Source organism: Penicillium mononematosum (assembly GCF_028829835.1).
Source record: "Penicillium mononematosum strain IBT 11891 chromosome Unknown utg000005l:1.0-9366267.0:1.0-9372171.0, whole genome shotgun sequence".
Taxonomy (NCBI): Eukaryota; Fungi; Ascomycota; class Eurotiomycetes; order Eurotiales; family Aspergillaceae; genus Penicillium; species Penicillium mononematosum.
The window spans coordinates 5,016,954-5,040,133 of NW_026643275.1; the positions used below are offsets into that span (position 1 = coordinate 5,016,954).

At 47.3% G+C, this 23,180-nt stretch overlaps 5 protein-coding genes across 5 annotated transcripts; 3 read left to right on the forward strand and 2 right to left on the reverse strand.

Moving 5' to 3' along the window:
- Positions 1-4,013: 4,013 nt before the first annotated feature.
- On the forward strand, positions 4,014-8,614 carry N7519_010065 (DNA-directed DNA polymerase alpha catalytic subunit POL1; the record flags this gene model as incomplete). The annotated part of the gene is made up of 6 exons (XM_057296838.1): positions 4,014-4,400; positions 4,459-5,340; positions 5,378-6,178; positions 6,227-6,784; positions 6,843-7,583; positions 7,634-8,614. 6 exons carry the CDS (start codon positions 4,014-4,016, stop codon positions 8,612-8,614), a joined length of 4,350 nt encoding a protein of 1,449 aa, XP_057144720.1.
- Positions 8,615-9,351: 737 nt separating this feature from the next.
- N7519_010066 (uncharacterized protein) lies at positions 9,352-11,424 on the forward strand (the record flags this gene model as incomplete). Its single annotated transcript, XM_057296839.1, has 8 exons — positions 9,352-9,404; positions 9,545-9,726; positions 9,784-10,462; positions 10,523-10,673; positions 10,738-10,803; positions 10,856-10,964; positions 11,023-11,238; positions 11,297-11,424. 8 exons carry the CDS (start codon positions 9,352-9,354, stop codon positions 11,422-11,424), a joined length of 1,584 nt encoding a protein of 527 aa, XP_057144721.1.
- Positions 11,425-12,156: 732 nt separating this feature from the next.
- On the forward strand, positions 12,157-14,746 carry N7519_010067 (DEAD-box ATP-dependent RNA helicase DBP2; the record flags this gene model as incomplete). The annotated part of the gene is made up of 6 exons (XM_057296840.1): positions 12,157-12,209; positions 12,413-12,597; positions 12,660-13,628; positions 13,687-13,794; positions 14,335-14,463; positions 14,523-14,746. 6 exons carry the CDS (start codon positions 12,157-12,159, stop codon positions 14,744-14,746), a joined length of 1,668 nt encoding a protein of 555 aa, XP_057144722.1.
- A 401-nt stretch (positions 14,747-15,147) lies between these two features.
- On the reverse strand, positions 15,148-16,425 carry N7519_010068 (SGNH/GDSL hydrolase family protein; the record flags this gene model as incomplete). Its single annotated transcript, XM_057296841.1, is given in 6 exon segments — positions 15,148-15,472; positions 15,483-15,791; positions 15,861-16,000; positions 16,069-16,239; positions 16,254-16,350; positions 16,418-16,425. The coding sequence occupies 6 exon segments, from the start codon at positions 16,423-16,425 to the stop codon at positions 15,148-15,150; spliced, it is 1,050 nt and encodes a 349-aa protein (XP_057144723.1).
- Positions 16,426-17,565: 1,140 nt separating this feature from the next.
- Positions 17,566-18,889, reverse strand: N7519_010069 (uncharacterized protein; the record flags this gene model as incomplete). Its single annotated transcript, XM_057296842.1, has 2 exons — positions 17,566-18,318; positions 18,440-18,889. 2 exons carry the CDS (start codon positions 18,887-18,889, stop codon positions 17,566-17,568), a joined length of 1,203 nt encoding a protein of 400 aa, XP_057144724.1.
- Between the last annotated feature and the right edge of the window lie 4,291 nt (positions 18,890-23,180).

The following is a 23,180-nucleotide window of genomic DNA, read 5'->3' on the forward strand; positions in this document are numbered from 1 at the left end:
ATTTTTATTCCATTGTAGCCCATGCCAATGCGTAGCCATCCCGGAAATTGAAAGTGAAACGGTTCATCATTTAGGAGCTTTGAAGGTTTATCCACTTGGGAAGATTCTCCTAAAACTGAAGAGTAACATTCATAAAAAGTGGCGGAATGGGAGACTTGCCTTTCTTGATTTGTCTCAGCCATTACTAAGGTATAGGTGAGGCCTTATCCAAGTTTGAGTCTAGGGAGATTTCTCTAGAAGTCCATAGTCAATGATCAATAGGTTAAGTGAATAGAAAACTTGCCTCTCTCCTTTTATCTCAATCCTTCCACACGCTTGTTTTGACCTAAAATGTTATCATGAAGCATAGGGGGATCGCAAACATACCCCTCTTGATATTCGTGATCCGTCGAGTTCTCGCGTCAGGTACACTTTCTCTATTCGTTGTCTTGTCAAGGCACCGAATAGAGAAGGCGTAAGGAATCATCATTCGCGAGCTTTGGAGCTTTCCTCTCAATGTGCCTATAGACACTGCACGAGTATGTCGACTCGTGGAAGCGAGAAGTGGGAATCATACCTAGGCAATTGGGAAAGTCAGCGACGGAGATGTAAGCATGGGCCTTGGAGTTAATTGGAAAACAAATCCTCTTTAGCTTTGCATCAACTTGAATATTGAAGCCAGGACCGGGGAACCAGCAAACGAGAAGCAAAAGTGTTGCAGTGGTCTGGATCAACACCCCTGATCGGGGTAATTAGCCTCGCATCAGACTGTTCCTTTCATATCCTGTCCTCAGAGTCCACAGTGAGAGTGCGGACTAGGATATAGCTCAGTGTAGTAAAGGATTGTCATCATGTTGCGGGCTTCGATTGTTCTCAGGCGAGAAGGGCTGTCAAGTTGTACCTAAATGAGAATTAGCGATCTGCACAATACATTGGACTGGGATATAGCTCAGTGTGATAAAGTATTGTCATCATGTTGCGGATTTCGATTGTTCTCAGGCGAGAAGGGCTGTCAATTTGTACCTAAATGAGAATTAGCGATTTGCATAATACATTAGGGCAATTAGTAGGGAAGCCAGTATTGCAGTGAATCTGGATCAACACTCTTAACCAGGGTAATTAGCCTCGCATCAGACTGTTCTTTTCATATCTTGTCCTCAAAGTCCTCAGTGAGAGTGTAGACTAGGGTGCTCTTGTAGTAGAATGTTGTCATCATTTGCGGGCTTCGATTGCTCTTGGGCGATGAAGGACTGTGTCAAGTCATACCTGAACAGGAAATTGGCAATCTAAAGCGATGCATTGGAACGATTAGCAGAAATCCCCATGTCAACGCGGGGAGAATTGCCTCATACCTTGAGAATATCGGTAATTTCGTCTTTGGTCTCATATCAACCAGAGAGATGCATATCAACACCGGGAGTTGGGATCGAAAAGTAAATGAGAGTTCCAAGGACTTGGTCCGAATCAACCGTTTGACTTGTCGCAGCTCAGACAGACTGATGTAGCTCTCTGGGTCATTGAAAGTTGCGAATATATTCAAGTTCCGGGTTTGCAAGCTTTTGAATTTCCTAAATATTAGCATCAAGCCATACCTACGTGCGATAGAAACGAAATACTTTGTCTTGGAAGTGTGAACCCAAAGACATAATGTGGAATTGGATCACAACAACAGACGAGTCAGTCTGCAGATTAAGCAACCTTGTTTCTCCAATTAGCATCGGTGTTCAATTTCATTCTCACCTTCGAATTGTAGTCCTCGTAATCTGAGCATTCAGATGATTGGAGCCATGGCGGTTAAGGGTGAAATGGAATGATCTAGATATCGCGAATGTTAGCAAAATAAAGCCGACGTAACAAGAGCTGCATGATCAGCCAAGGAAATGGGGTATTTTTTTCGCCCTGTATCAGATGTGCTGGGAACGTATCACTGAGTCCATTGGTTCCGATGCTCCATGGTCACTCAAAATGTAGTATCTTGTTCTTTCTCATCATAAACCGTGATTTCTGCGGCACCGAATATCAATTGTGCCTGTGGGTTGGAAGGATAATCATACCTTGCCGTACAGTATGGAAACCTAGAATATCTCATGATTATTAGCGCGGACTTCCGACATCAAGGCAGAATGACGGTCACAGAATAAGCCAAGGAAAGGAATCTCCTTCATTTCGCATCGTATCAGAGTTCTTTTCGGTTCTTTCATTTGGCTGAGTGACCGAGTCTCTGGTTGTGCCCCAATGACAGTGTCATTGGCAGGCCATAGCCACTTCCAAAGTGTATATTCTCATCATAACATGGGATTTCGGGTCCACCGAGTATCCATTGTGCTTGTAATGCGAGGGGATTCATCGAGTGGGTGAACATGATATGCTTACCTGGGTATCTGGGGGTGTCAGCAATGATTGTCGAACATTATTCCATGGTATAAACAGTTTGATCAACAAACGAGATACATTTCTGCTTTGATGCGAATTAGCTTAGTCCTTTCACTTCCGTCGAAAGTTTGTTCTTAGCCCATTAGCCTCTGTAGCTCGAATAGCCATTTGCGAGCCTCGAGTCCCAAATGCCATTTGGAATTGCATGCGGTCGAAGCGATCGTATTGTCATATGTGCGCGTGTCGACGGCATGGATACTATTCATATCTATTTCCCAAACGTTAGCGAATCGGTCCAATAATACAATATATATAGTGACGATCGCCGTCTCATCAATCGGAGAAATAAGTGCTTCAACTCACATCAGATCAACTGCAACGATAATGTTAAGAAAACTGTTGTATCATCGTTCGCTGGATTTGAGTCGAGAAGTCAAACTTGAATTAAGGCCCGAGTCATAACCAATCATAGAGACATGGTATCCTAGGTAGATTAGCGAAAATGGGAACGACTGTTCTATTGACCGTTGAGTTAACCATTGGACTGCATGTAGGGTAGGTGATGGCTTCCTTCATCTCGCTGTGGGATATTCGACGGCGAGACATCAAGAAAGGTGGGACTTACCGTACGGTATATTGTCTGAAAAGCCACGGTATGAACGTCGCAGCTCTGGAATCGCCGCAGCGACGCACGTCAACAATGTACAAACAACGTAGGCAACGAAGTAAACGAACACCTCTGTAGTCGCCGCAGCGACGCACACCAACGAAGTATAGAGGAACAGCAAGGCTTCAGAAACCTGTGGAAGTAATAGTTGCTTCGACGTAGTTTGTCAGATCTTTCTTTGCCGCTTTAAGATCCTTTCTCTCGTTAAGACCTATGTTTATCGCCTTAGATTTATTTAGAGTGCTGTATGGCAGTATATATTTATTGTTAGCATCAATATCATTATATTCCATTCCGTTGATCTAAAGAAGTAGGCATCATATAAGCTGGGGAAGTCCATACAAGTAGATGGGCTTCCCATTCTCACATAATAGTCTATTTTAAATTCTAGAGTTATTGGTCTAGGCTCCGTACAAGCAAATAATGCATTTTTGGCAGTTCTTAAACACATAGACAGCTAGTTGCCTCAATTCGAGCCATTTATGGTGCCCGTTACATTGATAAGACCCCTATATGTTGATACTTTTGAAGCACTATGTCTGAAAGAAAAAGAAATTCACTCTTTATATTAGAGTGTATCTTACGAGAATCGTGAACTAGTTATGTAGATATGTAGCTATCGAGTTAGATACATGCAACTATTAGGGCACGATATGATCGCCTGATCCCAGGGGCGGGTATACGTATTTCCGATATCGCCAAGATTGTCACTGCGGACCTGGGGCGCAGGGCGCAAGCCCTGGAGTGCTGACTAATCACAATTTTCACCCGACTGTGGACCTGGAGGCCAGAGCCAGAAACACTTACGATGCTGACATAATCTCACCAGCGCGGAACAGGCAAACGCGACCTGACGCGTGGTGTTCGCGTGCCTGGATGAATTGCGCGACACTCCTTTCATCCTCCCTTTCCCCGCAACAACCGTCAATCCGATCTACTCTTCTTTACGCAGTCCAATTCTATTTAATGGGTAGTGGTCTTTGAACAAACGACAATGCCTACAGCTCGTGAAAGATTGGCCGAGCTGAGGGCCCTCCGTGCCTCAGGAAAGAAACGAATTTCCACCTACGAGGTCGAGGACCAGGGCGACATCTACGACGAGGTTGATGATGACGGTTACAAAAAGGTTATCCGGAACCGTCTTGATCAGGATGATTTCGTCGTCGATGATAACGGTGCCGGTTACGCGGACGATGGCCGCGAAGTTTGGAACGAACAGACTGCCGAATATGACAGCGACGAAAGCGACGAACTACCTACACGAGGCAAGGCTGCCAAACGAAAGAGGGAAGAGGAACAACAGCGAAAGGAGAAAATGAACAATGGCATATCCAAGTACTTCAACAAAGGGCAGGCCGCGGCTTCTGCTCCTAAGCCCAAGGTGAGTCCTTTCTGCTCTTGGGATCCAAATCCCTGATTTTAACAATCGGTTTTATAAGCCCGTTGCTACTGCCGAGGATGATGCATTCATGGCCGATCTCCTTGGAGAGGTCGATACCAACGTCGTATCGAGCCACGCCCCGACACGCAACATTGTCAAGTCAGAAGCCCGACGCAAAGTTCGCGTTCTCTCCCCGCCCTTGTCTGAGAAGCGCCGCCGCGAGAAAATTCACGCAAAAGACGAAAATGACATGCCAAGCTCGCCAATGAAGGACCAGGCACTCCAATCTGACGATCTTGATGACGGCCCTCTACCGATGCCAGACGATGATGATGTCCCCATGAGTGATATCTTGCCCTCATCTCCAATTAGCAAAGCAGTGGAGCGGAGGAACGCTGTACCGGTCAAGGCTGAAGAGCCAGAAGACGATGATGTTGACCTCATGGACGTCGCAGAAGTCACTGGAGACTCTAGCCTTAAAACGAAAACAATTAATATGACCGGCAGTCGGCCGCCCCCGAAGATCAAGCATGAAGTTGCTTCTACACCAGAAAGCTCGTCCCCAGTCAAATCAATGCCAGAAGTAATGGATGCTTCTTGGAATGACGTGAGGAGCAAATTGAACGTTCTCAGCAGTCCAGCCCCGGAAATGCGATCATTCGGGAAGCTTCGTGCCCAAGATGTTGTCGAAGAGGACGGCAGTCTGCGCATATTCTGGCTGGATTACACGGAAGTCAACGGCAGCCTGTGTCTGTTCGGAAAAGTGAAGAACAAGCAGAATGGAACCTACACTAGTGCATTCGTCAAGGTTGACAATATCTTGCGAAAACTTTATTTCCTTCCGCGCGAATATCGATACAAGCACGGACGAGCGACTGAAGAGGAGGTTGGCATGCAAGATGTTTACTCAGAGGTCGACGAGATGATGTCAAAACTTAAGGTGGGTATGCACAAGATGAAACCGTGCGAAACGGAAGTACGCATTCGAAATGCCCGGAGTCCCAAAGGAGGCAGAGTATCTCAAATTACTCTACCCCTACGACAAGGCTGCACTGCCAATGGAAACTAAGGGAGAGACCTTTTCGAACGTTTTCGGTACCAATACCTCCCTATTTGAACAGTTTGTTCTCTGGAAAAATATAATGGGCCCTTGCTGGCTCAAGATCGATCAGGCCGACTTTGCCGCAGTAACCAACGCATCCTGGTGCAAGTTCGAATGCCAGACCACCAAACCAGCACTCATCAGCCTCGTCCCAGATTCCGAAAGCCTGGACGCCCCGCCCTTGACCTTAATGAGCCTTTCTTTCCGTACCCAGCTCAATGTCAAGGAGAACAAGCAGGAGATTCTAGTAGCGAGTGCCCGAGTGTATGAAGATGTTTCTCTAACTGATACCACTCCCCCAGAGAAGCTTCCCTGCAAGACATTCACCGTCATGCGCCCTGCTGGTGGGTCATACCCAATGCATTTCGAAGCCGAAGCACGGAAACAGCGGGGAACTGTCATTCTCGAAAGAAGCGAGCAGTTCTTGCTCAGCAGGTTCCTGGCTATGTTTGAGAAGATGGACCCCGATGTGATCATGGGCCACCAGTTGCAGGATGTCGACCTGGGCATTCTACTCAGCCGGATGCGTGAAAAGAAGACTCCTGGATGGCATCGTATTGGCCGACTCAGGCGTGGAGATTGGCCTAAGAATTTCAACAAGGGTGGCAACTTCTTTGCGGAAAGGCAGTTGATTGCTGGAAGATTGATGTGTGATGTTGCTAACGACATGGGCAAGGTAATGCTCTCTTCAAAGTGAGTATATGACAATGCTGACAACCACTAGTCTCTTATGATGAAATGCCAGTCGTGGAGTCTGACTGAGATGTGCCAACTCTACCTCGGCCAAGGCAATGTACGCCAGGAAATAGATGTCGAAGCGGCATTGAAGACCTGGGCGACCACCAAAGAAGGTCTCATGAACTTTGTCAATCATTGTGATACAGATACATACTTCGTTGCGGCATTGGTTCTACGTCTCCAGATGCTGCCGCTCACAAAGGTCCTGACCAATACCGCTGGTAATTCGTGGGCACGCACACTGAGTGGTACGCGTGCCGAGCGAAACGAGTATATTCTGCTACATGAGTTCCATCGCAACAAATACATCTGTCCTGACAAGTACTCGTCTCGTCTTCAGAAGGCAGAAGAGAAAATGCAAGATGGCGACGACGACGAAGCCGTCGACAAGAAAAAGAAGGACAAATTCAAGGGTGGTCTTGTTTTCGAGCCCGAAAAAGGTCTTTACGACCGCTTCGTTCTTGTTATGGACTTCAACAGTCTGTATCCCAGTATCATCCAGGAATACAACATCTGCTTCACAACTGTGGATCGAACAGCTACGGTAAATTGACCCAAACCAAGCCCCGTCTCATTTCATTTTTTCTAACGTGTGCAACTAGGCTGAGAATGAGAACGAAGAAAAAGTGCCAGATGTCCCCTCCTCTGAGCAAGAACAAGGTGTTCTCCCTCGGCTGATCGCGACCTTGGTTAATCGTCGACGCGAAGTGAAGAAGTTGATGAAAGACAAGCGTGCCACGCCCGAACAACTGGCCATATGGGATACAAAACAATTGGCCTTGAAGTTGACTGCCAATTCCATGTACGGATGCTTGGGATACACACAGAGTCGATTCTACGCTCGACCTCTGGCAATGCTCACCACCTTTAAGGGACGTGAGATTCTGAGAAATACCAAGGAATTAGCCGAAAGCCAGCAATTGCGAGTCATTTATGGTGATACCGATTCGGTCATGATCAACACGAATATGGATAACATGAGCGATGCCATCAAGGTTGGCGAAGAGTTCAAGAAATCGGTCAACGAACGTTACCGACTTCTAGAAATCGATATTGATAATATCTTCCGTCGACTTCTACTGCACGCCAAGAAGAAGTACGCTGCCGTCAATCTTACCGAGGTGGATGGCAAGTACGTCGAGAAACTGGAGGTTAAGGGTCTTGACATGAAGCGTCGTGAATACTGTGCCCTCTCAAAGGAGGTATCATCGAAACTGCTCAACGAAATCCTGTCCGGTGAAGATCAGGAAGTCGTGCTCAACAAGATTCACGAGTACTTGCGCGAGCTTGCGGGCAGGATGAAGGAATACACAATCCCGGTGCAGAAATACGTGATCTACACTGTATGTGATAAACGCCAGGAATCTTGGTCATTTTGCTAATGCTTTACCAGAAACTTTCAAAACGACCCCAGGAGTACCCTAATAAAGAAAGCATGCCACCGGCACAAGTTGCTCTCCGCGAAATTGCCCGGGGGAAGACAGTTAGACCGAATGACGTCATCTCATATATTGTGACGAACGGAGACTCAGAAACCTCGTCTCTGCCTCCTGCGAAGCGATCATACAGCCCACAGGATGTGCTGAAGCCGGATTCAGGGCTCAAGCCAGATGTTGAGTTCTACATTCTGAAGCAAATCTTCCCTCCCATTGAGCGTCTCTGTGCCCCGATCCCTGGAACTGATGCCGTCCGTCTCGCCGAGTGCTTGGGTCTTGATACTCGCAAGTATCAGATCAATACCTCTAGCTCCAGCGGCCAGCAAAACGCGGAGATCACCCCGCTCGAGTCCCAGATCCCGGACTCGGTTCGGTTTGCCAATTCCAAGCGGCTGTCCCTAAGATGCCGATACTGCAAAGAACAGTCTGTGTATGAGGGTCTAGTGACTTCATCTCACATGTGCACTGCTCACGGAATCATTTGCCCGAACCAGAGCTGCCAGAAACCCTTCTCAGTCATGACAATTGTCGCCCAACTGGAGAACCAGATCCGCGAACAGACCTCGCGATACTATGAAGGCTGGTTGGTATGTGACGATTCATCATGTGGCAACCGCACGCGGCAAATCAGCGTTTATGGACACCGCTGCTTGGGCCCCCGAGGTCGTGCAGAAGGCTGTCTAGGCCGCATGTCCTACGAGTACTCAGAGAAAGAAGTATACAACCAGCTTCTGTACTTCGCCGGTCTCTGGGATGTCGAGAAAGCTAAGGTCGCTGCCGAGAAGGAGACCGGAGAAAAGAAGGACAGTGTTGCCGCCCTTGCAGAGTTCAACCGCACAAGATTCGGTACGATCAAGGGGGTGGTGGACAGCTACCTGAAGAAGTGTGGTCGTCAGTGGGTTGAGATGGATGGTCTCTTCCGCTTCATGTTACAATAGATGCCTCGGTGGCGTATGGTTTTGGATGTCTGTAAATACACAAGGATACTGGGTCTGGGAAAGTTAGCATAGTCATGATCAAATCAATTTACATATTTTTGGGTCTTCAAGTATCTCGAGTAGACATTGAGGGTTTCCATCCATACATCCATGTATGCGCGGTACGGCAGTGTATAACCGTTTATGCGCCATATCGTATTTTGCCATTTCGTAAAATTTGTTTGATCTTCGAGCGCGGAGGAAATACGTAGATATGGAAATTAACGGCTTCAATCCAAGCACACTCACTCATACATATAGACCCTATACCAAAACGCCTCGATTCGATCCGAGCGAACCAAGACGTAGTTACATCAAAACTTTGCAGCGCTTGATCGTCCCGCGTCGTCATATAGCTCACATTCGGCGAGTCGCTTAGTCCCTCCCCATAGCTTCTGAATTACCCTAAATACAGCAAGTTGCGCTCGGCACGTGCCTATGGATAAATATGCGCCTAACTATGTAGCTCTACAGAATAGTTATGGTAACTACTTTGATTGTTTAAGGCACGCGTAGTAGTAATTCAGGCACCAATACCTTCCGAAAATGGCTAGTTATATACCAAGAACCTTCTGTCTTATCTTATCACGATACCCCCCAAATCTCCCGCGGTCCCCCACTCCGGCATTCTTCACTTCAGCTTGATCGCCAGTGCAGAGCAGACACCCCTGCTCAGTTGCTGATTGGCTCTTTCAATGATGTCTGTCAAAAGGGTTTTGGTTATTGCAGGATCAGACAGCTCAGGCGGAGCGTAAGTCCAAAATATCCCCGCAAAACCGGCCGCGGAAAAAAAAGCTATACCCCAACAACCTATCTACGAAGGGATACCTGACCTTATTTCCCTGTCATTTACGCTATATAATGGTTGAAGAAAAAGCTAACACATTCAAGTGGTCTTGAAGCTGATCAAAGGGTCCTTGCGGCCCATGGATGCTATGCCCTCACTGCCACAACTGGGTTGACGGCACAAAATACACTAGGCGTGCAAGACATCTTTGTTGTGCCCTCGGAATTTGTGAGAAAGCAGATCAATGCTGGACTGGAAGACGTTGGTGCCGATGTAGTAAAACTGGGTATGTCATTGCATTTCATGATTCGTACGTATGTAGAACTGCCACTGACGGCCCTAGGCATGCTCTCATCTGCCGAGACCATTGATGTCATCGCGGAAACACTACTAGCTCACAAAGTCCCTATGGTCGTTCTGGATCCAGTATGCTCAATGCCCTGTTCTCAATCTGTCACACTAACAAGCATCAACAGGTTATGGTGTCCACTAGTGGCTTCCCAGTTGCTACCCGAAAAAGCAGTCAAGGAATTACGGACAAAATTGCTTCCTTTGACCACGATTCTGACACCAAACATCCCGGAGGCTCTTCTCTTGTTGAAAGATGCTGGTACAGAGACCCCCGAGCCGAACGACTTAGAGGGAATGGTTGAGCTCGCTAAGAAGATTTGCTTATTGGGTCCCAAGGCGGTTCTCCTCAAGGGAGGTCACCTTCCTTTGACGAAAGACCACAAGACATCTCAAGACCCGAAAGAAGGAACCTTGGTCGTGGATGTTCTCTTTGACGGAACGGCAGCCACCTTATTCGAGACAGAATTCTTGGTATCCAAAAATACCCACGGCACAGGCTGTTCACTCGCTTCAGCAATTGCTGCAAACCTAGCTTCTGGCAAGGACATGATCAGAGCGGTCCGGAGTGCCGTACGATTTGTTGAGGTCGGGATCAAGACAAGCATTGACCTAGGTAAAGGGAGTGGACCGATCAATCATTTCCACTCCACGTACACTATGCCCTTTGCACCGTATGTGACCTGTCCCCTGGATCTTTTTGTTTCTCGTCGTCCTAATAGTATGCCATTTAGCGGCCGATTCTTTGAGTACGTCTTGGACCGCCAAGATGTGCAGCAAGTATGGCACCAGTTCACCCACCATGAATTTGTCGAAGGCATGGGCCAGGGTACACTGCCTATTGAACGCTTCAAGGCGTACCTTGTGCAAGATTATCTCTACCTGGTGAGACAGCCATCTTCAATGCGGTTGGCAGAAGACGTTCGACTTATCAAAATTCAACATATAGGTACAATTTGCCCGAAGCAATGCGCTTGCATCATATAAGGCCAAGAGCATGAGTTCGATAGCAGCAGTAAGTGCTCACCATACATGTTCTCAATAACAACCTAACACAGTCACTCCAGTCAGCCCAAATTGTCCTCCACATCAAGCGAGAAATGGCATTGCACATCGACTACTGTGCCTCCTTTGGCCTTTCCAAGCAGGAGATGGAAGAGACACCCGAAACCATCGGTAAGCCGGTCGTGCTTCTTTATAGACTCGACAGATATACTAATGTCGGTATTTATAGCTTGCACCGCATACAGCCGATACATCTTAGATGTAGGCCAATCGGAGGACTGGCTAGCCCTCCAGGTGGCTCTCGCGCCATGCTTGATCGGATATGGCGCCATTGCAAAGCGGCTGTATACGGGAGAAAAACACCCTTCGAGAGGGAACACCTACTGGAAATGGATCGAGAACTATGTTGCCGACGACTACACGAAGGCTGTACAAATAGGTTCAGGTAAGTCAGGTTATGAAAATCAAGTGGGACATGTAACTGATTCCTGTTCATGTCATAGCATTGCTGGAGGATCACATGCAACATGTGTCGCCTAGTCGCATGGAAGAACTAATTAAAATCTTTGTTCGCGCTACGGAATTGGAGATTCGTTTCTGGGATATGGGCCTGGGAGGTAAGGCACAGTAGGTTTCACCTACACCTATCATGAAAATACATGCCTCTTTCAGGTTGTTGTGATTGCCTTAGTATGGATTACGGTGACCTCGGGAGAGATAACCGGACTTCAGCGTCATTAATCTGTCTGTTTGCTTCCAGAACGATCCATAACCCATAACAATTCACCTGCGTGTACATAAAAACATTAATCGTTGAATTTGTTGAATTAATCCCCCATTTCACATATTTCCCTCTCCCTAACGGACGATTCTCGAAAATCTATCACTTTTCCGTCATTTAGAATTAGAATTCGTCGCCACTACTGAATTCACAAAGACACTGCCTCATCGCCATCTCAAGATTTGCCCCCTTTGTATCCATGGACCGTTGATGCCTGGCCCAAATCTAAAATTTCCTAAATTTTCTGCCTGAGGTTGATAACAGCGACCAATAAAAGGCAAATTAGACAAAGCGGATGAAAGCGGTGAATTACCACTAAACCAGGTTAAGCAGGCGGTCTAAAAGGTACCGATCCAGGCCCAGTCATGTGATGATAGAAAAATACAAAGAGGAGCTAAGCCTAATCGAATTTTTACTCGCGCCTCCCCTGGGATTTTTTTATTTTTTTCTCCTTCCTTTTCTTTCAAGTTCCCGCTTCCTACTTCTTGTCAACTTGTTCTTTTTTTTCTTCCTTTCCCATCCCTCTTCTCATATTCTAATCCCTCTCTATATCCCCAAATCAACCCTTTCGCAGACTTAATCATGTCGTACGGAGGTGGCTACTCTCGCGGTGGCGGCGGCGGCGACTCTTACCGGTAAGTTCATTCTCACAGGTCTATCTCATCTGTCTATCTCATCAAATGCACGGTTTTCTGGCAAAAACCCTCGAGCCTGCAGTTGTTTGCGATGGCGCTGTGCCTGGGGATCTTGATCACGATCTGTCTCGCGATTTCCCAAATAGTGCCCAAGAGACGCCACATCTCGAGAAGAAGAATTTGTGCTAACTTTGATATTCTAGCTCCCGCGGAGGTGACGGCGGCTACGGCGGCGGTGGTGGTTACGGCGGTGGCGGCGGTGGTTACGGCGGTGGCCGTGGAGGTGGTTACGGCGGCGGCTACGGTGGAGGTGGTGGTGGTTACGGCGGCGGTGCCGGTGGTGACCGCATGAACAACCTCGGCGCCGGCCTGAAGACTCAGGACTGGGGTAGGTCCATCCCAACAGCAAGCGTGTTTGTTGACGCAATACTAACTTATGGTTTCACTTAGATCCTAGCACCATGCCCAAGTTCGAGAAGTCGTTCTACAAGGAGCACCCTGATGTTTCTGAGCGCTCGGAGGAAGAGATCCAGGCCTTCCGCAAGGAGAAGGAGATGGCTGTTCAGGGTAACAACGTGCCCCGTCCCGTCAAGACTTTCGACGAGGCTGGTTTCCCCGCCTACGTTCTATCTGAGGTCAAGGCCCAGGGCTTTGATGCTCCTACTGCTATTCAGTCCCAGGGCTGGCCCATGGCTCTGTCTGGACGTGACGTCGTCGGTATTGCCGAGACTGGTTCCGGAAAGACACTGAGTTACTGTCTCCCCGCCATCGTTCACATCAACGCTCAGCCTCTCCTCGCCCCTGGCGATGGTCCTATTGTTCTTGTTTTGGCTCCTACTCGTGAGTTGGCTGTCCAGATTCAAGCTGAGATTACCAAGTTCGGAAAGTCCTCCCGTATTCGCAACACCTGCGTCTACGGTGGTGTCCCCAAGGGTCCTCAGATTCGTGACCTTTCTCGCGGTGTTGAGGTTTGCATTGCCACTCCTGGTCGCCTGATTGATATGCTCGAGGCTGGCCGCACCAACCTTCGTCGTGTCACTTACCTCGTTCTTGACGAGGCTGATCGTATGCTTGACATGGGTTTCGAGCCCCAGATTCGCAAGATCATCAGCCAGATCCGCCCTGATCGTCAGACTTGCATGTGGTCCGCTACCTGGCCCAAGGATGTCCGTCAGCTCGCTTCTGATTTCCTCAGCGACTACATTCAGGTCAACGTCGGTTCCACTGATCTGTCCGCCAACCACCGTATCACACAGATTGTCGAGGTTGTCGCGGACTTCGAGAAGCGTGACAAGATGATCAAGCACCTTGAGAAGATCATGGAGGACCGCTCCAACAAGTGCATCATTTTCACTGGAACCAAGCGTGTTGCAGATGATATTACCCGATTCCTCCGTCAGGACGGCTGGCCTGCGCTTTGTAAGCTTTTGATAGATTCCCCACTGGCACATGTGCACGGTACTAACATATTTTCCAGCCATCCACGGTGACAAGCAACAGAACGAGCGTGACTGGGTCTTGAACGAGTTCAAGCAGGGCAAGAGCCCCATCATGGTGGCCACTGATGTGGCCTCGCGTGGTATTGGTATGAACAAACTACATCCCTCCCTCTTCCCTTCCCCCCTTTTTGTCCCTCCTTAGGGGCCCTTGGAAAACACTCACCCGTGTTGACGTTGTGTGATACAATGGCACGGTGCTCAACTCTCTCGAAGCACGTCGGTGTATACTCGCCGCGTCCAGGCGCATCTGGTCATCCTAAATGGTTCACATGCCAAGGGGACCTTGGACTCACAGTGCAGCACAGCAGCAGGCATTCTAGCTTGACTTTGATTCTTCCATTCTCCATCTCTTGTGTGACAGGCTCGTAGTAGAGTCGAAGTTTTCTTTCACACAGCGTTGTTCTTGAACTGTTGAACTGTTGAAGGCTGCATTTCCAAGGTTTCTCTAGGACCACGATAACACCCGCCATCCCATGGATTCGCTTCCCTTGGGATTTTCTTCACAGAAACCCATCAAGAGAGCAGTGATGCATCAAGTCCTGCACGACGGAGAAAGGGTCCTTCATGGCCATACTCCTCATATCCCCCACTAATGTTCTATTTGCTAACGATATTCCTCTGAAAAGATGTTCGCGACATCACTCATGTGCTCAACTATGATTACCCCAACAACTCGGAGGACTATGTCCACCGTATTGGTCGTACTGCTCGTGCCGGTGCCAAGGGTACTGCCATTACCTTCTTCACCACTGACAGTAAGTTTACCATTCATGTCTCGGACATTAGCAAGTTATACTAACGTATCTTTCTCCAGACTCTAAGCAGGCTCGTGATCTGATTACTATCCTCACTGAAGCTAAGCAGCAGATTGATCCCCGTCTTGCCGAGATGGTTCGCTACGGCGGCGGTGGTGGCGGCGGTGGTCGCTGGGGTGGCCGTGGCCGTGGTGGTGGCCGCGGTGGCTGGGGTCGTGGCGGCGGCGGTGGTGGTTTCACTGCCTCCAACGCTGCTCCCGTTGGTGGTAACCGTCGTTGGTAGATGTCTCGCTGCTGCTCCCCGTGCAGTCAGCCATGTTGCCTCGTATTGTGCTATCCCGGTAGACTCTTTCCCATTTCTTGACTTCATGCGTAACTTGGGCAGGACGGCGTTATCTTCGATGTCATAGATAGTTTTTATTTTTCTCTTTCGTGCCTATGCTACGGCGGATTTTTCAAGGTCTCGGATCTCGATTCATCAGCTCTGGTGGGATTCCAGGGCATGAATTCTCACGATGAATCCATACATGTTTACTAGTTTGAAGAAAAGTTCATGACTCAGAGTTCTCCTGAGCCTCAATCTGAAATAATGATTATCCTTTAAACGTTCTATGCTCCATCTCTCAAAACCAATGTATTGATATAGATGAGAATGTGCCTATGCACCTATCCCCAACCCTCACACTATTTCTGCAACCACCTTTCCACCTCCCCTGCCAAAACCTCATGCACATGGCTAGTCATATGACCCGAATTAAACCAGAAATACCTTTCCAACGACGTCGGACACCCATACTTCTCATACTCAACCGCAATATCCGGCTGATCATACCCAGCACAGAAATCCGTCGTATTCACAATATCATACTTCCAGGGCTCATCAAGCATATCAGCCAACCTCGCATGCGCATCAAAGAGCATAACCCGCGCCTCCCTATGGCTTTCCGCAAACGCAGCCGCATGATCCGCCAGCGCGGCATTGTACCACCCAACCTGCGTGGCGTTCGGACTTGGGTTACTCTTTGCTTGGTTCCCCGGCGTGCGGTCTCAGCGGCGGCAGGTTCATGAACAGATAGCTTCTGTAGCCCAGGCTGTAGAGGGTCTCTACGGATTCGAAGAGTGTGTCTGTGAGACTTTTGTAGAAGGTTCGGAAGTCGACGGCGTATTTGGCGCTGTCGTTTATGTCGTTTATCCCGATCCAGAGGGCGATTAGGGTTTTATCTTGGTTGAAGTCTGGTAGGCTTTGTTCGAGCGCTGGGTGGCCGTATTGCTTGAATTGGTTTATTTGGTCTACTAGGGAGACTGTGAAGTTGTGGTGGAGGGGTGTGCTTGTTTTCGGTTAGTTGGAGTTGTTCGTGGAACTTGTGGATTGTGCCGGGGGTTATTCCTGTGCTTACTGCTCGGTTGATATGTCGGCGCCTGCAAATGCAAAGTCCCAGAGTTGCTTTTTGCAGTGTTGTGGTGAGGTGAGGCCTTGGTTGACGCCGCAATTTGTGAGATACTCGACCCAGTTGGGGCCGCCTTCTGCTGTTGCGGTCTAAGAATGGGAAATTAGTATCTAAGTTATAACATGTTGGATTCAGTCGCGTCGAGATACAAGCTTACTTGGTTCTGGACTATCTGGTTGGAAAGCAGCGTTTCCGCGTCATATGCGAGGTTGAATTGGTCTCCAATGAAACTGTAATTCTGGCGTCCGAGGGTTCCTTGGACATAAGTGTAGGAGTCGCCGAAGGCGATTCTTTGATCTAGGGTCAGTGCTACTTGAGAAATTGAAGGCTGAATACACTTACAGGGCCTTGGTCGATGGCCAGTCGAATTTGGCTGGTTTTGATAGAGGAATTGCCCTGGCGGATGTAGTGCCAGAGGTGATGGCTAAGACGCATGTCACTAGAAAAAGCATTGCGGCTGTTAGTTAGTAGGTCCAGCACACATTGAAGTATGATTGCATAGATACTACGACATGCTTCTAGGCAGTACGGAATATATAGAGTACATATGTAGACAATCTAGTTTGCCTAACCCCGCAAAGGGTCGACATCCGGGGTAATTCTGCAGAGTCGACGGAATATATTTTTCCATCAGTTATTTTACTCAGCACTCTTTTGAATTAATACTTTGTCAGTGAAGGAAAGGAAGGGAAATGAGATCCGGGACTTGTGCTCACAGAAAGGCATTCGATATATTATTACAACTAGAATATGAGAACCTGTGAAAGTAAATCCTAAGCCTTTGGCCGCATGTATTTAAGATAACATATCAGCACTCGATTCTGGGCAGGCCATCCACGAGTCGCCAGTTGATGGATACTGATCCCAGCTGGCCCATGGTCCGTAGATCGTGGGCCACGAAACTACCAAGGAACCAACTTCGGAAAGGATCACCTACCTAGCTGGAAAATAAAAGACGCATTCTACCCATTCTGTCCCTGAGTCTGTTCACTACAACATAAATACGCTCTATGAAGCAGTCCAGATAGCAAAGTGCTTGGAGGTCGAAGTTGACGAGGACGAGACCGCCCAAATCCAGGAATGACCTATCCCAGCGGGTGAACATGAGACGGAAATGTTCGTATGAGCGTTGGTCTATTTATCGCGTGACACTTGTATAGAATAATTTATTAGAAAGGAAGAATTGTAAATAAATCGTTCGATATTAAAATTCTTTTCCTGGCAATGCTTCAAATGTTCAGTGTAGCCCTCTCTATATTCGCCTCTTAGACACCCAAGGCCAAACTAGTAAACTATCTATTAGACCTATCCTGACTGAAACCCAGAATTTATGGCAAAAAAAGGGGGCAAACGTAGAGAGTTTCAAGTGTATCTAGCTTTGACTTTTGCGCACACGCAACTAGTATGTCTCATCTGTCTTTTACTTCTGAAAAATCTGGCATCTGCATGAAACCGGGTATTCTACTATCTAGTAACCTCGCAAGGCGGCAATGTGATTGACAAGAGGATATTAGAACAAAAATAACAATTCGATCCGATATTAGTTATCCATGACTATGGCAGTCTTGTCGAAAAGAGATGTCTACAGAGACGTCGAGGTGCATGGTGAATGAGAGTCTGATTGACTGAGTAGTTGAAGAATTTAAGTTCTGGACTAAAGATTTGATAAGTCCCTCCAAGATCCTTCTTGAAGTCCCGTGTGCGTCGTCCAAAGTCCCGCTGAGAGATTATACTGAATCATACTGATGTCTATATCCAGCCCAAGCTTCTCGCACGATGATCTAGCCCCCATGGAATCGTCTGGATCAATATCACCCTCTTCTCCGATACCAAAGGATCTAATTGTAATTGTGTTCAACATGGGAGTCACAGACCGCGCAAAGGGGAGGAAGTTCTGAATTGCTTCTCCAACTTGATCGGTCTCCCACTCGAAGTCCTCCGTACGCCACAGGTTATCCCGAATGGCGAGCTTCCGAAGTGTTGGCGGTAGAAGCTCAGACAAGGCTGGTGCGTCGGCACAGGTCCACCCAAAAAGCATGACTGCAGGTAGCTCTGCGGTTCGAAGAAGCGGGAACCGCATCAAGATTCCTTTGAATGGTTTGAAGCTTTCTTGCGGGGTTCCATGGTTACGTTCTATTGCGCCCCAAACAGTAGGCCACCAAAATGGACAAAGCTCCATGCTAATAGAAAGATCTTCAACTGTGTCCTTTACACTCATCAGCCCTTCAAGAAGCACACCTTGCTTTTTGAGAGGAGGTTGAGGAGAGCAACAGTTATAACCGAGTTCCTTATCCTGTGATGGGTAGACAAGGCCTAGGTGAAGACTCTTCAGCGAAGAGAGATGCGACAGTAGTTTTCTAACATCATCCTCATCAACAGAAGATTCCGTTAACACGAGTCTTTCAAGCTGGGCCAGATGTGCCAGTTTATTTGACTCAGCAGGCTTGGACAACTCGTTGCTGACACCCTCGAAACTTTGGATCCAGATTTTCCAGGGATTTCAAAGAAGGCAGATAGAGCCAGCCTACAAATTGATCCGGGTCACAAACGGGGAATGCATCGATGAAATTCCATATCGTTTCGTTAAACCTTCTAGAACCTGGAACATTTAGACCGTACTCGACAACGGAGAGTTGTGAAAATCGAGATAATGTATTCTCAGACGCAGAGAGAAGAGCATGTCTCATCATCAATCCCGGAAACCCAGCTTGCCACACAAAAGTGTGATCGAGTTGCAGCGACCGTATATTATGAAGTTGAGAAAGAAGTACAGCCACAAATGCATATGGGTCACCGTGTTCCAGAGCATGAATCCACATTTCTGACGAGGGGAACTGCGCCTTGGCGATGATATCTTTCGCAGCGTTTACCTCACCCTGAAATAGAGATGAGAGCTGGTCGCAGTCGCCATCTATTTCAGGCAACTCCCACTCGTCTTCCGGGTCCGCTGCTGGATACATCAGCTTCGAGGTGATCATGCTCACATGGTGAATCTGCTCAGCCAGATCTGGACGTTCGTGAATGATACGGAATAGAGTCAGGACCCGCTTGAGGGGGGGGTCTGGTCCAGTCAATATCGACCCGGCGATATAGTGAGCTCTCCGAAGAAACTTGCAGACCTCGGGATGTGGCTACTACAGATGCAGCGTCAGAGGGTGAAATTTCATCCCGAATCTGCACCCAGCAATTTTGTGGGAGGGTTTCCAAGGCGCTGTTGGGGGGGGGGGGGTTAGCTTGAGCTGTTCTCGGTGTAGGGAAGGAATCACTTCGGTGTTGATGGTGCTTCACTCATAGTGTATTTCCTCGTGTAGCAATGTCACCTGGTGAAAACGTGTTCGTGGAGATTTTCAGGGAAAAGCGAAGAATTGGCAGAAATTTAGAAATTACGTTCATAAACAACATAATAAAAGTAGGAATAATAAAGATAATAAAGAATAAGAAGTACTCCCGAGAAGGAAAAGAGAGAGAGCTATCAAACATGTGGGTTCTATCACGTAGTGATGCCTCAGGCATGCAACAAATCTGAACATGAGAAGTAGGGTAAATGGGACACAGCAAGCTCAAAGGAGAGAAAGATCACACTTAGTTGAAAAGCACGATAGTCAACAAGTTACTACGGGCCCATTCAATCCCGTGTGCCATCTTTAGTAGTAGACTTATCTCTCGCCTTAGCTTTATTTCTCCTTTTCTTATTATGAGACGGCATATCTAGCATATCTAGCCCCTTATTGTCCGCTCTACTTCGCCTACAATTATCCTCTCACAGGGCAAGGCTGCAAGCGGCCTTACGGGTTAAGTCAGCATATAGCCACAGATGCTATCCACAGAGGCCTTGGTGCGTTACGTTGCTTGCCAGAGAAGAACGATTGATAGCGGATAACAAACTCCAAGAAAAGCGAAATCCAGGAATATGATACCAGAAGCAAGTATAAGTACTGACTGGGGTGGGGCAAGAGGCCTCGCGCTAGATACCCCAGCTTTATAGACCTTACCTCATTTGACACAAGTGTGTGATGAATCCGTGATCAGTCTACACCCTTGGGCTAAAGCCTTATTTACGTATACTATTATACTAGGGTTCGATTTCAAACCCGCCGAGATCTTCGCTCGTGCATGGCTCGACATTCAAGCTTTATGCTTAAACGGCCCACAGGGAGGCTATGTTGTGGGTTCCTTTTAGCGTTCCATGGCCTAACAAGCTCTGAAATATTAACATGTAAGCCTACATGGAGATCAGTGGGGGTCAGCCGTTACCTTTGTGGGTTGGTTTTGTATACAGCCGTATACACGCTTGGACTTGTGTCTGGCCTTGGAAATGTAATGGATCCCGCACGGATATTTCTGTGCTAGACACAGGTCTGTCGAGATTATCACGCTAATACAATGCATAGGAATACAGAGCCACGTGCAACAAGATGCCAGGATAGTTTTGTGATCTGACACAAGTACCAATTTCCCATCACTCTGGAGCACGGTCTTAACTCCAAGAACTTTAACAACACCCAAAAATGAGATTCCCACCAGAGAGACATCAAAGAGAGACCTGCATACATATCAATGCGTGTAGTCCGTACTCATACCGGGTACATAGTCTGGGAAGCATGTACCTACATCACACGCATGCACGCATACAACGTCCACCGCATGTTGAAAACAAAATACATGATTCAAGAAACGCCTAAGAGAGCGACGTGCAGTAGTGCGGGCAACAGACTAGCGTTAACCTTAGAAAGAGTGGACGGAGTAAGACGAGGGCTCAATTCCCGCAGTATGCATAGGTAGTATGCATAAGCGCCTCGTCTTCAACGCGTCGCCACCAAGAGTTTTCATCCGACGATGCACGTCGGAGACAAGGGTGGGTACAGCTCATGTCGTCGGTCCAGATTCGAAGCGAACCTTAAGAAAATTTACCCGCATTGCCCAGCCTGTCCGTGGCCAACAGGGGGCTGACCCGGCGCCAGGATGCACTAGTAAGACAACGTTCGCTGTATCAGGCGATAATGCGCCACTCAGTGAAATAAGAAAAAAAGGGCAAAAGTAAAAAAAGTAAAAAAAGTAAAAAAAAGAGAAAATATACTTTTGTTTACCTTCTTTCCTTTGTTTTGTGTTCTCTGGAGCAGACGTAGAACATGCATGGAAAATATAACTCTGCTCAGGAGATTTGGGTTGGTCTTGTTTCTGTTTTGGACTACAATATGCTGCGCATATCTATGATTCTGAGTCGCAGTATTGGAAATGGGAGCAATATCCAGATTAAATTATGCTTATTGGCAATAATATAGTACTTTCACATGTCTTTAGGAGTATGATGGGTATGATCTTCGATAATGTGTCACTTTCTTCTCGAAAGGTAAAATGGTTGGCAATGTGGCATTGGATTTACGCTGGCCTTCGTTAGATCCCTGTCTCGGGATCTGAATCCCTGCAGATATCAGTCTCATTTATTGGCGGAATGATGCCAGTCTCCTGCCATTTCAAGATTTCAATATCAAGGCCATCGCCGTCAGTATGTCTTTTAACCGAGGTTGCATCCAGTACATTTCGGTCTCAACCCCTTTAAAAAAAGATTAACAAGAAATTAAAGAATTTGAATGTGAAAGGGACCGCGGTTAAAAAAAAGACTCAGTTGGAATAACAGCTCAATGATCATCATCCGGGGCTGATCCGCATAGGTCTCTCTAACGCGATCTGCCGAAGCATTAGCGGATGAGACTTACTGTGTCCGGCGTAGTCTACCAGCATATCAACTGCACTGGCCAAGTGTGGAGTTTTAGGAAATTGCGGTTTCTTCCCAGAGCACAGACATTTTCCTGATAGGAACTTCGTTGATTTTACGGAGTACGGAGTAGTTACTGTATGCGCATCTCGTTCCTTAACTATAAGGCAGAGGTACTGGTCTTTTTCTTTTTGGTGTTGAGATGTGCCCAACTTAAAGAGTAACTCCTTAAGGAGTCACCGTTCTGGAGAAGACTAAAGCCAAGCCTTTTCTCTAATGATCGCCCCTGAACGATTACAACAAGAGCTTGGAAAAGACCGGAGAATAGCCGTATATTGAACATAGGCTCGGCCGGACCACATGTGGGAACATTTTCCGTCTTTTCTGACCTCCATTAGCTGGTTTAACCTCATTTAGAGCAAATTCGCGAAGTGGATATTATTCTGATATTCTTAGATTGCACAGGTAATCTGATAATATGATAATTTGATAAATTGATAATATACAATATAAAAGAACATGCAGAAATGGGCCCACGTGCATCGAGTGACACGAACGTCTGCAGGTCCTGCTTTTGGGTCAATTGAGACCTTTAATTCGAGAGATATTCTCTTGAATCTATCTTTACCGTCCAAATTAAAACAATAAGCCACAGCCGCGAAAGGCGCCTTGTGTGACATTATATGAATATAGCCAGGGGGCAGAAGAAAAAAGAAGGACTCCAAAATCCTACAATTATACGGAGTATGGAGCACTTAAAACGATAAATGCAAGCTGGACATGAAAACTGGGGACAATTGGAGCTTTCGGGATGATCGTCTCAAGTGTTACAAAGTATTCCGTAGAGGCCGTATTATTGATGACCTCCGTGTACAACATACGGAATACTCCGTACGGAGTACAGCGCGACTGCATACAGAGCGGCTGCGGCGTCCAATGATTGACGCGCCATATGGATTTGATATTGATCATCCCATTCTGCTCTCAACATCGGATATCCCGCACTGGACACTGTGTGTTGTCCGCGCGGAGTCCGTCCGGTCCCACTACGGAGTATGTCGTTTGGGATTGTCGGTGTCAATTTGTTTCAATTTGTTCAGTCTATTTGGCTATTGCCGGACATTGGATTATTATTTCTCCTGATAACAAGGTACTTGGTCCTCCGTACTTTTGCAGACAATAGTACGTGACTTGTCAGGCCGTGTCGGATGCAAATGATCCTGCGAAGAATGAAAAATAATAATAATAATAATTATCAGAAATCACAAAACAATCATCCACTTGCTTTTTCCTCACCGGCAGTGGAGGAACAGGTTCCGCGCCTGCGGGGTGAAATCCGGCCCCCTGAGAACGCCAATCATGAATTAAACAGAGAGTGTCAGTTTTCCGAGCTGAGAGCCTTGCATCTTGAGAATTTTCTCCCTAGTTTTTCCCGTGTTCTTCCTATCAGACTCACATTTATCCTGGGGGGGTTGACGGTACAATAACAACATACAGCATACAACATACGGAATAGACAATCTTTGATCCCCCACTATCTCTGATTGGGAGGC